General features: G+C 38.3%; 1 protein-coding gene across 1 annotated transcript in view; it reads right to left on the minus strand.

Moving 5' to 3' along the window:
• Window positions 1–14288, minus strand: part of swt1 (SWT1 RNA endoribonuclease homolog) — a 30546-nt gene extending 16258 nt beyond the window's left edge. The window contains exons 1-14 of the mRNA XM_037674520.1: window positions 14228–14288; window positions 13727–13815; window positions 13444–13517; window positions 12268–13312; window positions 12002–12131; window positions 9516–9617; window positions 9211–9402; window positions 8315–8408; window positions 7667–7908; window positions 7118–7266; window positions 6802–6940; window positions 3990–4129; window positions 3640–3791; window positions 3110–3250 (exon numbers count right to left, since the gene is read on the minus strand). Of these exons, the coding sequence (XP_037530448.1) occupies window positions 3110–3250; window positions 3640–3791; window positions 3990–4129; window positions 6802–6940; window positions 7118–7266; window positions 7667–7908; window positions 8315–8408; window positions 9211–9402; window positions 9516–9617; window positions 12002–12131; window positions 12268–13312; window positions 13444–13517; window positions 13727–13801 (2675 nt within the window). The 5' untranslated portion in view covers window positions 13802–13815; window positions 14228–14288. The remainder of the gene's footprint in view (window positions 1–3109; window positions 3251–3639; window positions 3792–3989; window positions 4130–6801; window positions 6941–7117; window positions 7267–7666; window positions 7909–8314; window positions 8409–9210; window positions 9403–9515; window positions 9618–12001; window positions 12132–12267; window positions 13313–13443; window positions 13518–13726; window positions 13816–14227) is intronic.
• Window positions 14289–16154: the final 1866 nt, after the last annotated feature.

The raw sequence follows: 16154 nt of genomic DNA on the forward strand, positions 1-16154 counted from the left end.
CCCCCCAGATACGCCTATTGTTTTATCATCCAGTCAGATGTGGCCCCCCAGATATGCCTTCCGTATTTGTCTGCAGAGATACCTACTTGTTTTTTTTGGTTCTCAAAATGGCGGATGCTCGGTGTGGTTTGAGCTCTTTAGCATAGCATTTGTCACACAAAGCTTTTAATAAAAAAACATCAGTAAACAAGTTCTCAGCTTCTTTTTGCAGAGAAAATAACTTTTTAGACAAAGGTACAGGTTTCAACTGTGAATTTTGGAGCTTCGACAGGTCTGAGTTTTTTTTCCCGATGTCGGCCTGTTAGCTTAGCTTGTAGCTTAGCTTCTCAGCTTAGCAGCTTTTAACGATCCAAAAATGTGATTTTGGACGGATAAAATGGATTCTAAAAGAGAAAAGAGAAAGGGAGGGGTCAGTGAAGAGCACCGGAGTTGAACCTTTTGACATCCGGTGTCTTCAGTAGAAAGAGAGAGAAGAACGAACGACGACGAACGATAAAGCCGATAAATGAAAATGAGTTCGATAATTTTCATTTATCATAAGATTAAGTGATTTATTGTTTATTGTGACAGGCCTACTGCAGCCATCTAAACTGACACCACCCAGCCTATATCTCTTATGAAATGAGGAGTTTATTTCCTGTGTGAGAGTTTATGGCAGTGAAGGTGCAAGCTTTGTTCAAACTCTTATTCAATTAAAGTCATCAGGTTTTTAAACATATAACACTCGTTTGTTCTGCTATATATAATAAAATTCCCTGGTGCCGGGCCAGCATCAAGTGAAAAGCACAAACCCCATGATAGCAACAAGAACAGGGTTACCGCAGACACCAGCTTAGTGTAACTGAAGTGAAACGGTCTGAAGCATCCCTTCAAAGAAGTGTGTTAATAATAAATGTCCCAGTTGTCTGGAAATTGTTGGCATGGACACCGTCTTTGTAAGGTCTGCAGGGGATCGTAACAAGGAGAGCTACTATGAGAGAGTGGTTGTTACAATCCAGGAAGGACACACGGACTTGCCCAGGCAAGAAACTAAAACATTTCCTGTATGAGTCAACTTTGATAAAAGTGGGAAGAACAAAGAAAAACTAAACCAGGCCTACAAACATTTCAACAGAACAATTACGATCAGTTTATATTAAAGATCATCAAGAAAAAGCTGAGACTGTTAATGCGAGAAGAAATTATGTGTTTTGATTAAAGAATAAAATACACATTGTATAAAGTAGATATAATACATATTAACCTATCCATCTGTCATGTGAAATACAACAACATTTTCTTTAATATTGCATTTGTAGGTTTGAAAAGCCGGAGGTCAGAATGAGACTTGGATAAAAAAAAGAAGAGAGGAATCCCTGCTGACCCCCTCGACCTTTAACTAGGATTTTATTATATTTGCCCTCAGAGACCCAAATCTCACTCCAGGTTTGATTCAGAATATAAAAATGGCACCAGCTATGTCTGGATCCGTTCATGTTTACAGTAGAGGAGCACGCAGAAATGAATGTGGCCTGTGCAAAGATGCTTCAGAAGCATTTTAATAAAAAGGAATATTGTGAATACTTAAAATAAAACTTGAAACTTTGAAATTAAAAGTCTGGCTGTCCAGCTTCATTATTGTTTATCGGTGAAAATATAACTAATATTTTGGGGACAGTTAGTTCTGATTAATGAGGAAAGATGGAAAACAGGCTGCAATAACTTCTTGGGTCAAATGCACTGAAGTTATCATTAACTTATTTTTGTCTACACATGATTCAGAGTCAGAGAGTCAGAGTTTCTTTATTGTCATTCGCACCTCATGTGGTACATGTGGTGGAGCGAAATTATGTACGCAGGGTCCCAGTTACATCCAACAATAAAATGTATAAGAAAAACAGTAATAACATCTAAGATATGAATTAAGAAAAACATAAACTAAATATACACTAAGCACTCATAACATAAAACATTGAACATCAGCACAAACATGAACATGAGTCTGTGAGCAGATGTGCACGCATGAACACATCAACATTGAAACAGATCAGCAGCAACATGAAACAGATCAGCAGCAACATGATATGGTTTTTCACAGTGATTATTCTAGTTAGAGATTCATGAGTCTAACAGCCTCAGGGTAGAAGCTGTTCCTCAGTCTAGTGGTTCTACACTTAATGCTCCTTAACCTCCTTCCTGAGGGGAGTGGGGCAAAAAGTGTGTGTGCTGGGTGGGTGGGGTCCTTCATGATGCAGTTAAATATCAAAGAAGTCATCAGTGGAAAAATGGTTGTGGTTTAATGTTTCTACATACCTGCTATGGCAGTTAGGCAAATTATTGTGGAATAGCTGGAAAATAATAATTAACAGGTCGGTGACCGGTGCTGCAAACCAAATCCTTGTTTTGTAAAAAGTACAAAACAGTTCTGAGACGAGCTCAAACAAACAGCCAAACATCTTGAGCAGATTTTTTTTTTGTTTTTACATGTTTTAACAAGCAAACTTCTTCCACACGAGTGTACGTTAGAACAACTAAAAACATTTGGCTTGTTGATGAGTGGTCCAAACAGAGAGAGTAAAAACGTCATTAATGAGACGACTGTTAGCATCTTCATTAACCGAGGCATGATGAGAAAACGGTGCTAAAGGGCACTGGTCACTGTTGCGTCATGGGAAAAGAGATAAAGAAAAGTTTCAAGGTCAAGCAGATTACAGCGTAGCTAACCCCGCATGCCAAGGTCCTAAGAGCCATGCGACCAGGAAACAGGAAGGACAGCTGGCTCAAAAAGGTAGAGGACAACTTGGAAGGATTTCTTAGAGGGAGACAAAAAGTAGCCAAACCTGTGAAAGTCCTGTTCATTTGAAGGGTTTAGTGAATATAGACCCTCAGGATGACAGAGATAAACAACGTGTTAAAGGGGACATCGCTAGTTGTGACTATTAATTTCTGCAAGTTTCATTTTTACACAAGAAGCTTAGTTAGATTTGAGAAAAGTTGTAGGAGGTGCTTCTTGCAAGTTTAAGCTCAAACAGTCAAATATAAGAAACTTAAGGCGAAATATCGTTACCGTTACTGCATAACATACTGTTACGTTTGGCGAGAAACCAGTTGTACGAGTTGGGCAACATACCTGCTGAATGCTTGGAGCAGCTGTGAGACCACAGAGGACAGATTGTGAAAACAGGCTAAAGTGTCCTGCGGCGGTACAGGACCTCCCATCGGTGTAACCATCAGCATGGTGTCAAAGCCGAGTGCTCTGAACACGTCTGATCTGAAACGTGACAGAAAAAAAATGACCCTGGGGGTCAATATAATGGAAAAAGTACTAAACAAAATAAGCTCAGCTATGGTGTTTTGTACAGGCTGACTTATTAGGAATTATTTATTGACATTTCAGTTACTCTAAATAACCTCTTTCCCCTTTCATTTTGAAAAACATTTAGGTTGTGCACTGTAATTCTTGCTGCCTCTCAAGGTCCTAATGCAACAGCCCTGAAAGATTAAGGTAAAGACTAGAAACGTAGACGTCTTAATCCTTTTAACACATCCAATTAAATCTCAGTAGAAAACCAATAGGAGATACATGAACCTAACCTGTTATCTACTGTTTAATTACAATTTTATTCTGACACATCACTTCAAAGTCTTTGTTCAACTCACCTTTTTTGGATCAGATTAGACCAGATTTTCTCAAACATGGCCCACACTTCTTGGGGAGAGACCTGATTAGATATTAGTGGTTTGTCCTCCTCCTCCTCATCTTTCATAATTACATCACAGACAAAAGATTCTTCCTCCGCAGCCACCGTGTGCTACAATAAAAGCATAAGCAAAGGTGTAAGTAAGCCCGTTGCTATTTGACTAAAACCTTTTAACCTATTAGTTCATCATCAGATTTTTACATCTGGAAAAAAGGACATCTCAATTTCTTCTAAGTCATCACATTGTAAACAACTCTTAGACTCTTTCAATTGATCAAATGTGGAAATCTAAGCTATGCTTCATCTGACCTGAGAGTGTAGCTTATTGTAAATGTTATTCAGTACAGTGATGGCTCGGGGAACATGCTTCGAGCTTTTCCTAAATGCTTTTACAAGCTCTTTTGCTTCCTGGAGGGCCTCTGAGGTTGCCAAACTGTGCACAGCTACACCTGAGGGAACACACAAAAACATGCAGTGGAATCAATCAGCTGTTACTACTGCAGGTTATAGATGTGAGTTTACAACGTGCGGCCTCTTAACGTGCTGAGCAGCACACAAAATCACATGAAATGTGTGAATAATAACCAGAAAGGGATTGTGCAATACCATGAAAACCGTAAAGAGCAAAAATGTTAAAAGACGGATACAGAAATTAGATGTTCTGTTTGTGAAGTCTTGAAAGAGACTTTCAAAACCTGTGCATCACATGCACACATTACATGATGAGCATTTTTTTTCCAGCCTAATATTTAGACATATTTACCCACTTATTTGGAATGAATAGGTGTAAACTCATCCTGATGCATGCTCAATAATCCAGGTAGAAAAATCTAAAAAAGTTAACTTTTTTAGGTGTAAACACAGTTTTTAATTATTGAATCTTATTTACTTGCTGCATGTCTTGTAGTGTTACAAAAAAATAATAATTTAGTTTTATTTAGTTTTAACTTCTTGGTTTTCCAAAAACCTTTGTAGAGACAAAGTATTGCAATTTAGCCTTTTTGCCAAAAACTCTCCAACAGACTCAAGAGAGTTTTGCTTTATATATCTTTATAAATGTATATGTTCCTTTCAAATGAACTTGAATGAATAATTTATTTCAGCAGCAACTACAGGCCCTCCCAGTGTGGAGTCAGTCTTCAGTATACTGGAGCTACAAGAAGTTACTCATTGTGGACCAGCAGTACTTTTCCACCTCACACACACTTCATCTCTCCTTGTTTTCTTCCTCCAACTCCGCCCCCTTCTAACCCTACCCTCAGATTCCTGGCACAGAGCCAGGCTGTGAGGTACTGAAGAGATCCAGGATCATGCTTGTGAACCAGGGATCAGGAACAGCGAGGGAAATGTAGCATTTTTCCAAGTTATTAATATTTTTGGGTGAATCAAAGTTATTGTTGCACTGATGCAGCAGTCATCTTACACATGGGTGGACACGGAGCCTGAAAGACAGGCTGACGGTGTAATAAATTGTTCCAGCACCGATACCCCACGAGGAAGAGCTGCAGTGGGCTACTCAGCATCTTTCTGACACACATTCCAGTCTCCCACTTTAGCAGATGACCTGATTCTGTAAGTAGTTCTGTAGGGTTATAGTACAGCACCAGGCAGACAAATACATTATTATTTAACTCTACTTGTGTTTATTTTAACTGAAACAACTCAGTTTCCTCTCAGCTCGTTGAATAGAAGATACTATGGTGGGAAAACGACTTCAAACACTGGCTGTTTAGCTTATCATGTTTATTGCTGTACTTTTCTTTAAACTAAAACAGTTGAAAGTGGCGTCAATGAGTTCATTTAGAGAATATAATATCATCAGTCCATCCATTGCACATTATTTTATCAACTGAAGTTATTGAAGTTCCATGATTTGGTAGATTATAGTATTTTATCAGTTATGTATAGGGCTCAAAATAACACATTACCATTAAATATCCAAAGAAATTTTGTTAAAAGACAAAGTTGTTACAATCTTAAGGGGATATAAATATTTGTCAAACCAAAATTCAGAACTAGTCTGAAGGGAAGGTCTACCTCAATCCAAGGAGTTGGATTGTGGAATGGTCTAAAGAGTGATGTTACAAATGCCAAGTCAATGTGTACATTTAAGAAAAAGATCAAAGCTGAATTGTTAAAAAAGTATATATGAAGTAGCTTAGTGTGTGTTTTGTATTAGAATTAGAAAAATTAGAAAGTTATTCATTTTGTTCTGTTACTTGAAAATTATTATGATTGAAATAATTGTTTGAAAAAAGGGGCAGATATAATAAGATTTTTTCTTCTTTCTGCTGCCTTTCATTTTAAATCTTTTGTATCTTTTTTTATATTGTTATGGAATTGTTTTGTACTTTTTTAAAATGAATAAACTATATACCATACCATACCATCAGTCCATCCATTTTTCTAGCAACTGTGTCTGTGCCAAATTAACCAACACAGGAGGTTAAAAGACACTATGTACTAGTGTGATACAAACCTGACTGGTATAACTTTTCTTATCAGGGGAAAACTTTAGATGAAAACTTAAGGGCCCCACATGCTCCATCCAAAGTGCCGAGATCAGCTCTCACTGTCGTAGTTGCGTGACAAAAATGGCGTAATTTTGCTCTCACAGCAGCTTTGCTCGTCCCTTCTCGACACAAGGCCTTTGTCGAACTCTTTCGCACAGATGTCTGTGCCAAGTATTGCGTGACTTCTCAGAAGTTTGTGGGCGTGTTTGTCAATGCGGAAATGCGCTCGGACATTCGGCTGCACGTCTAAATAAACACGCTAAATTAGTCAAATGGCCAGAAAAGCTCCTGGACGGAGAACGTGCAGACATCGTGTATGGAGGAGTTGGTCTGCTGAAAAGTGTGGCGCTCTCTTCATGATAAGAGTTGTGGCAAAACGGCGGTTGCAGGCCCATGCGGCGACGTTTACTGCAGCGGGAGGGGTTTCCCAGGAGCTCTGCGTCTCGGTCTCATGGACTATGAACGATATGCGAATAATAACGTCCTGCAAGCACATGACTGCAAGTCGACTGCTCGACTTCGGATGGAGCATGTTGGGCCCTTTTGTTTACTGTTCTTGTTTAATTCACAACAACGCTTCACTGTTTCCCACTAACATGCCGACATACCTGAGCTAAAGAATGCGATGAGGTTGGAAACAGTATCACACATCCACCGCGGGGCAATCTGTCCAAAGACAGCGATCCAGTGCTTTCTCATACACTTCAAAACATCTTGAAGAGTCCAGGGTGGTTTTAAATAAACTATCTATTAACACAAAAGTAACACAATGAAATATTATTAGTATTTATACTGCAAACAAAACAAAAACAGCAAATATAAATGACACATCACTGTCAAATGGAAATGATCTTTTTTTATGTCATACTGCTTAATAGGTGCAAAAAAGATGATTTATATCTTTATGTGAAATATAAATTCTACCTCGAGCCACAAGTTGTCATAAGCAGCCTTCATCTCCACCTCTAAGACATCAGACAGCACCTCCTGCAGACATTCCTCTAGCTCAGAAAGAATTATGGTAAGTTCCTGTTTTGTCTCTTTGTGGTACGTTTCACTGAGCCACTTGTTATCTGCAGGCATATGAATATGCAAGGAATGAAACATAAAAATACACAAATTAATTGTGTGTCTGCGTGAATCGATAGCAGAACCTTTATCAGCGCCATCAGCACAACAGGAATTAAAGGGCTTTTCATTAAAACTGCACTTTTAGCTTCGGCCCTACTGTGTGAAGAAGCAACTTTCAAGTTATGCAAGCTGCCAACATTAAATTTGATTTGATATTTTAATCCTTTGCTCAAACCGTTACTCAAACCAGTAGTGACTGACTAAAAGGGAAGGAAATAAAACAGGAAATACAAAATGGGTGGGTGGACATGCTATATACATGAATGCTATTACAACACCATAATGATGGAACATACTAAGTTCTGTTCTGTTTGCATGAAGAGCAATTTATCCTTGAATCACCTTTGTCTGGAACGACTACAAAGGGACAATCTCTCTCCTGACTGCGTGACTGGACTGTAGTGCAACTCGTGCCCAATACTGGTGACGAGGCCTCAGGGCAGATCTGAGGCAGGACTGGAGGCTGGAAGTTCTGCAGGATAGAATGGCCATGTCTGGCCTTCTTGACCTCTGCCTCCAAATCACTCTTACAGAGCGCCCTCACACCGCTCAGGTGGGCTTTGCTGCATAGATTTTTATCATTACTAGAGAAGAAAAAGAATAAAACAAATACGTATTTAACTAAGTGGTAGTGATTAGCCAAAGGAAGACAACTCATCCTACAGACACATACAGTTCAATTTGGCTTGACAATCAAAGACTGTGTGTGGAAACCCAAATATTTAAAGTATTAGGTCAAAAGATGTTTAAAACAAGTAAAATATTTATCACACAAATATTCTACCCTTGTAAAAAAAATCTAACCAAACTGAGCCAAACACTGAATTCCTCACTCAGCACATCTATTCTTTGCAGAAATCGGTTTGGCTTTGCTCTCATCCCAACTGGAACTATCTGGCTCAGTCACATGCATGTGCATTATTAGCAGAGGACATGCACTTTGCAGCAGCAACTACAGTATGCACTGAAGTGGGGGGAGGGGAAACTCACGTGCATAAGATAAGAGCACGCCCTGGGTACATAATCTGGTATTGCAGGCAGCACTGCAGCACTCTGTCATCGTTATTCTCAGTTCTTAAATCTTCTGAGGACATAAAAAAAGGAAAAGACAAGACGATAAGAGTGACTCAGGGAAACCAAAGAGTCTAAAAAAAGACAAAGTACATGGTGCACATATTAAACTGTAAGAAAGCATGACATGTCTTGTTTTCTTTAAAAGAAAAGGAAAGAGGGACCGGTCAATATAAGATAAGAAAAACGCAACAAGATGGAGATTTGGTTCATTTTAAATCAAACACACTAAATGAGTATTTGCCTGGAAACACAATTACCAGATTGATAAATAATGTACGATACTAGAGACAAATGTATAAATTAAATATCAAAAATTTGAATCTGATCAGACATGGATGCAACCTGTCCTTGAGTTGCACAAGTAATCCTACAAATACACTGACGTGATGGTGCCACCTTGAGTTCATTCATTGAAATACCAGTTTAAAATATATGGGGGGAAAACATTGTATCACTGTTTTATTATAATGTTTTAAGATAATTTATTATTATGTATAAAAAAACAGGACTCCAACAAAATACTTTGGTCTTACAGTATGAATTATAAACAGCAAACTGCTCTGCTCAAATGGTTTTGACCCACAGAACAAGCAGGAAAAAAGCTGACGCTGCTAAATACTTAAGTCTGGAGCATTTTTTTTTTTTATATATATATAAAAAAAAAAGTTTGGACCTTTTTTTATAAGTTTGATATCTACGTACACCATAAACTTATGACATCTGTTACGGCTCAAAAAACAAACTGAGTCGACAAACAATCAGTCTCCATTTATAGATTCAAGTCTTGTTACTTTCAGTGAATCAGCACTCACTGCAGCTCACAGCAGCCTGCTGCATGGACTGCCCCCACAGGTGAAGGTCCCCGTTCTTCAAAGCTGTGTAGATGTAGGAGATGGCAGGAACTGCGAGGTGGGTCACAGAGCCTATCTGGCCTTTCCCCTTTTTTAAGGAATCCAATTCTTGAAGCACCACCCAGGGGATCAGGACGACAGGAAAGCCCAAGACTAAGAGACCATAAAGAAGAACAGTGGTGAATTAACAAGACAAGAACTACAGTACGTGAAAAGCATAATAAACAAGAATGGCAGTTTTAGTTGTAATATTAGGTTTTCAGTACCTCCCAGGCCACAAGATTTGATCTTTTTCACGTAATCCAGGTGACTGAGAAGAATATTTGTGTCAAGAACAACGATAAGATCTTGCTGGTGGGGCTGTTGGCCTGTAAAATAAAATACAACTTGGTTAAATTGATTTGTTTATTAGAAATATAAAAGTGAAGTACAATATCTATAAAATGTAGCTAAAAATCTAAATTAACCAAAGGATTCCTCCTTTTGTTAGGATTTCATTATTAGTTATTTTTATAATAAAAAGTACAACAACTGGTCCAACAATTTACCACAGCATCAAAGGCACAAAACAAGCTGCTGTCATGTTTCTTGTATCTTACTTTTTGTGTTAAATCCAAAGACTGCTGCTGACTATCTATGCTGCTGATCTCATGCTGCTGATTATTTCATGTTGCTGTGTTCATTAGTCCTCATCTGCTCAGACTCATGTTCGTGCTGCTGTTGTTTTGGCGAATTGTTTTTGTACCATTAGTGCTTAGTGTATTCTTAGTCTTGTGTATTCTTAGTTTAGTGAATGCAGCATATTTTTAGTTCATGACTCGGATCTTACTAGTGTTTTTCTTTACAATTTGTGTTTTTGTTGGATGTCACTGGGACCCCGTGTACATAGTTTGTCCCACCTCATGTATCATGTGTATGACAAATAAACCTCTCTGACTCTGACTCTCTCTGACAAGTGAAACCTGTCTTAGGCTGCAAAAAAATCCCAATAAACATCAGGACCACACACAACTTTAAATTGTTGAATTTAAAATGCTTCTTGCGATTTTATACACTGAATTCCAGGATTCATACATTATTTGTGTACAGTAGTCGCTCGATACTTCACGGTTCAACTTTCGTGGACTCACTATTTCGCAGGTTTTCAACGCAAGATTGTACACGACACGACTGGGGAAAGACAACGCCACCCGCCCTCTCCTTTCTCTTTTTCTGCTATGACAGACAGCCTCAGAAAGAAAAAGGATGGGATGAGGGGTGGGGTCTGTCTTTCCCCATTGCTACTGATCAGGGAGGTGGAAAAATAAGAGTGAATATGTTTAAAAAGAGAGAGAGTGGCTGAGCGCAGCTCACTCAGGTGTAAGACTGACCGCTTCGCCCCCTCCTTTCTTTTTCTGAGGCATTCAGTCACAGCAGAGAAAGACAAAGGAGGGGGGTGGGGTCTGTATATCCCCATCGCTACTGATCAGGGAGGTGAAAAAATAAGAGTGAATACATTTAAAAAGAGAGAGAGAGAGTGGCTGAGCGCAGCTCACTCAGGTGTAAGACTGACCGCTTCGCCCCCTCCTTTCTTTTTCTGAGGCTTTCAGTCACAGCAGAGAAAGACAAAGGAGGGGGGTGGGGTCTGTATATCCCCATCGTGTCCCAGAGGCACACAACAGACGGATGTGCAACAGACACCCACAGAAATAGAAAGGAAGGGGCGGAGGGGGTCTGTCTTATACTTGACTGAGCCACACGAGCAGCATTAGGCTGGTGGCAATAAACAATAAATCAATTAATCGAATAATAAATGAAAATTATCGACCTCATTTTCATTTATTGGCTTTTTCGTTTCTTTGTGTCTCTCTCTTTCTACTGAAGACACTGGATGACAAAAGGTTCAATTCACTGACCCCTCCCTTTCTCTTTAAAATCCGTTTTAACCATCCAAAATGGCGTTTTTGGATTGTTAAAAGCAGCTAAGCTACAAGCTAAGCTAACAGGCCGACCTCTGTGAAAAAAACCCCCAGTCTTGTTGAAGATCCAAAATTCATGGTTGAAACCCGTGCCTTTGTGTAAAAAGTTGTTTTTCACTGCAAAAAGAAGCTGAGAACTTGTTTACTGATGTTTTTCTAAAAGCTTTGTGTGAAAAATGTTACACTAAAGAGCTCAAACCACGCTGAGCATCCGCCATTTTGAGAACCGAAAAAAAGGAAAGAGAGACGGCCCATGTCATGTCAAGGGGCCTCCCTCACATTTTTGTTAGAGACAGGCTGCTCACTCCCTCACTATCCATCCTTCAGTTCTGTCTTATACTGCCATCTAGTGGTCAAAAAAGTCATTACACACAAAACAAATTAACAAACATTTCTTCTTAAATTTAGCAATAATTACTAATTATTGTCAAATTTCAAACAATATTATCGTTTATCGCAATAATTTCTGAGACAATTAATCGCCCAGCAAAATTTGTTATCATGACAGGCCTAAGCGGCATAGATTGTTTATTTAAAATAATCAAGTGCAAACATTGTTAAGAACATTGCAAGAGTGTGGGAAGGGTTTATAAAGCCTTAATATATATATATATATATATATATATATATATATATATATATATATATATATATATATATATAACTACTGAAATAAATACAAAGTCCTTACTTTGCAGATTTTCACCTATCGCGGAGGTGTCAGGAATGTAACCCCCGCGATAAGTGAGGGACTACTGTACACTAAATCTTAACAGTAAAACAATTAAACTCACAAATGGTGTCTGCTGGTCTTTCTTCTGAACAATCTGTGTCCATACAGGTGAGGTCACCGCAGCTCTGCATAACATTTACCTCCAGTCTCGTCTCAGAGCGATTGAAATGAAGCTCTTCAACCACCTGCTCCTGAAGAAACGTATTTAAAAACTAAGTAAATACTCAATTAATCATAACACAATATTTTTTATGTAGTTGTTTAATGCTTTGTTTAGTTGTTATAGAAAAGTGGAAAGAATAACTTGGAAAATAATTAATTCATTACCTTATTGTAACATTGCTGAACATTTATATCACCTGAAGGAAGGGCCTTCACAGACGAGGGTGACTCCTTATCTTGTCGTTCATATGAAGAATTAAAGGAACCCTCCAAACAGCTATAAGGCTGAACAGTTTCAACCTCAAGATTCTTCTTCAAAATCTCAGACTCTGGAAGTTTCTTTTCATATAAGTTCCCGTGATTTATCTTTGCAGAAATATAATTATCATTTCCATCTGTGCTCTGAGCTGATATTGGCTGAGGCTTTTTTGGTATCCTAAAATAAAAAGGCACAAATTTTTGAGAAAGTTTTTGCTTCTGAGTAGATGATGGCTGCGCCGGCTTAGACAACACGGGGACTTCTTTCCACACCTTTGAACTACTTTCTGAAGTACAGTGCTTGGCTGAAGAGGAAGACTGCTTTTTGTCAGAGAAAGATGAATCTTTTGCATCTGTAAACAAGCTCCATTTAGCTGGTAAATCTTTGGGGTGAGGACTTTTGCAGCCATTTTTTATTTTCTCCATGCTTTCCTGCTTTAGGGAATACTTAAAGGAAGAGGGGGCAGGTTTTTTAGTATTTCTAGAGCTGTTATCATGTCGAGTTCTTGAAGGTTCCTCAGCTGCAACATGCCTCATTCGTCCTTTATGCTTTTGAGCTTCCTGTACAGCAGTCCCTGAGCTGGGAGACATTTGAAGCTTTTCTAGCGTGACAGAGGAACTTGGAGAGTGTATTTTATATGTACTCGCTGCTAACATCTTTTTGGCCTTAGAAGCTGCATCTCTGGTACTTGAAGGTTTTAAGTGTTCCTTTTCCATAGTCTTAGATTTGCTGGTGGTTTTATGTTTACTAGCAATATGTTTTTTTTCTGTTTTGTGGCAGCTTTTTTCATGAAGATGCACAGAAACACTCCTGGTGCTTCTATGTTGTTTTTCCCTATTAGTAGCTTTCTTCTCCTCTGCTGGTGTTTTTGGCAGTCTGCGGGTTGGCTTTTGGGTGTGGCGGTGGCTGTTTAAATCTTTTTTAACATACTTCTTTTGGTCCTTTGTTGTTCTACATGGTAGACAAGTAAAGATATGGTAGTGTCACTAATTATTAACAAACAAGCTTTTACACAAGCGGAGTTCAGCTTGGTAATACAAACGTAAATATGCTTTCAGCAGATCCACATAAGCTTTTCTTACCTTGTCGGACTCTTTAAATTTTCTGTTCTCTTGTGTCTTTTTCTTCTGCAAGAGCCATCTGCAAACCTTGATTCCTGAAAAAATTTAAAGTAGCATGTGAACAAACCTTGATGGGGAACAACAAGACTATTGAGGTACTTACTGAAAACACTAATCTAGAATTTACATTTTTAGATTACAGGTAAATAATATTTCCACTGTCACTATTCCTAAATTTATTTTACAGAAATGAGCATTAAATAAACACAGCAGCAATAAAATAGCACGATTTAATTTTATTCACCTTCTTCTCATCTTCTTTTTCCCTTGAAGACGAAGACAACTCACTTCGTTTTCTCTTTTTGGGACTATTAGGCATTTTCCCCCGGAATTCTAAAAACAAACAAAACAAAACTTGATTTTCTAAAATAAACAAGACTCGATGCTTGAACAAATTCCACGCGCTGAATATGATGCAAAACTCTCAATGAATTGGCAGCAATGTCAAAAAAAGTCCAAATTTGTCTCTTTTTGTGTCGCTAAACAAACAGAACAATAATCATAATGTGTGAGAATAAAATGTACATTTTGAGTGTTTATATGCTTACAGTGGAACAAAGTTGTGTATGTGAAAACAACAGCATTCCTTAAGTCATGTATTTTACATTGTACGGCTCATTTTGTGATAAAAATAAAGTTGTAAAAATTTAAGGCTGATATTTACTGTATTGACAATTTAAGTCTATTTCTTTAGTGAAATCGCCCAAACCGAGAGAAATAAAAAGCTTTACGGTCGCTAGCTTACCTTAAAGCCTGCTAAATTTAAAAACATCCGGTTTTTCTTCTTCGTTGTTTTTATTTCCCGCAGGTCTGTGATGCTGCCCCCTACAGGAAAACAAAGTGCTGACTGTCAGCCGTCTCACTCATCTTCTCCAACTACTGTAAAATAATTGTTATGCTTAAAAAAAAAAAAAGTAGAATATTTTCGACAAGTTATAATTGTGTTTTGCCTTTTTCTTCTTCTGTTTTCTCAAGCAGATTTTACTTTACTTACCACACTTTACTTTTCAAGCGTTGATTCCAGAGCTGCTCAAATTTTTGAGCAAACAAAATACACGATCCTCTAAATTTCCACAACACAGATTGCCAGAGTGTTGTGACTTTCAAAGAGCACACCAAGTCCCAGACTTTGTCTTAACTGCAGAAAGATCACAACAACCTTTTTGTTTATAATTTTCTGCAGCTACATTTCCATACAAGAAATAAATCAACCATTTCACTTCATAAATATCAACAACAACAACAATAATTTATTTATTTTTAACAATTTCATTTAACAAAATTAAGGATGCATGATATTGCATTTTTAGCCGATATCCGATTTGCTGATATGTTAAAACGTATTTGGCCGATAACCGATACCAATAACTTTTTTTTCTCTAGACCTACTTACAGAGACTATCTTTCTCTGCTGTGGAATTAAAATATATTATTCTGCATGGTCTTTGTCAATTTGGCCTGCTATCAAATGCAGATGGCAAAAAGGGGGCTGAAAAGTATGTAACACTTCGACTTGAATTATGTTTGGCAGCACGACGGCTCAGTGGTTAGCACTGTTGCCTCACAGCAAGAAGGTCCTGGGTTCAATCCCCGTTTGGACCTGGGGTCTTGCTCTGTGGAGTTTGCATGTTCTTCTCGTGCTTGCGTGGATTTTCTCTGGGTACTCCGGTTTCCTCCTACAGTTCAAAACATGCATGTTAGGCTGCCTTCAGGCCCAGGCCTCCCTTGCAAAAGAGATCTGTGATCTCAATGGGATTTGCCTGGTTAAATAAAGGTTAATAAATAACAACAACAACAATAATAATAATAATAATAATAATAATGAGGAAGAAGAAGAAAAAGACAACACGGTGACACAGTTGGTTGAGCTGCTTTCTCTCAGTGAGCAGGTTGCCCTGGTTCAAATCCTTGCCGGGGCTGTTGAGTGAGTGAACAAAGTTCATGTTCAGTCATCCAGGTATCAAGATGACCTGACAGAATTATTGGTTGAGTGAGTGAACTTCAGCTAAATAAAAATAAAAATTAAACTGTAGCTGCAGTTTATGACCACAAGGTGGTGTTGTTGGTCCAGCCTACTTTCCTTTGGTCTGAGGGAATTTAATTTTGACTGATACAAAGTACCTTGTTTTTTCAAATTTCATGCAGCACAGTAACCTCTCAATATTCATGCAATTCCTTGTTGTAACTCTTCATTGTTTCCTGATTATCTTTCCACTGCTTTTCTTCAACAATATTTTTTATTGTTTTAAAGGTTGTCCACACCGACATTTATAGCACAACAACAATGCTTTTTTTTTTTTTTTTGTCTGCATTTTCATAGTACGAGATATTTGTAGAGACAAAATTTGCAGGAGAAAAGCATTAACTTGGCTACTTTTTAGGATATTTTCTCAGAGATCCTGATAGTAGTGGCATTTTAGGAGTCAGGCACAGACTGAGGGCAACTCCCACACTGAAGTGTCTCTGAAGGACCTGAGGCTGGTGTGGGAGATGATGAGCAGACATGTCTGAAAACCACAGATGATGAGTGAAGATCTGACAAGTACAAGGTGGCAGGTTGGGATTCATAGATAACGTGGAGGAGATTCATTTATGGATTTGTGACTTGACGGGGAGTCAGTGAAGATAAATGAGAGGGAGGTATAATGTGCTGCTAAAGCTTTGTGTGGGTG

The sequence above is a fragment of the Nematolebias whitei genome, chromosome 3, assembly GCF_014905685.2.
Source record: "Nematolebias whitei isolate Nwh7 chromosome 3, NemWhi1, whole genome shotgun sequence".
Taxonomy (NCBI): domain Eukaryota; kingdom Metazoa; phylum Chordata; class Actinopteri; order Cyprinodontiformes; family Rivulidae; genus Nematolebias; species Nematolebias whitei.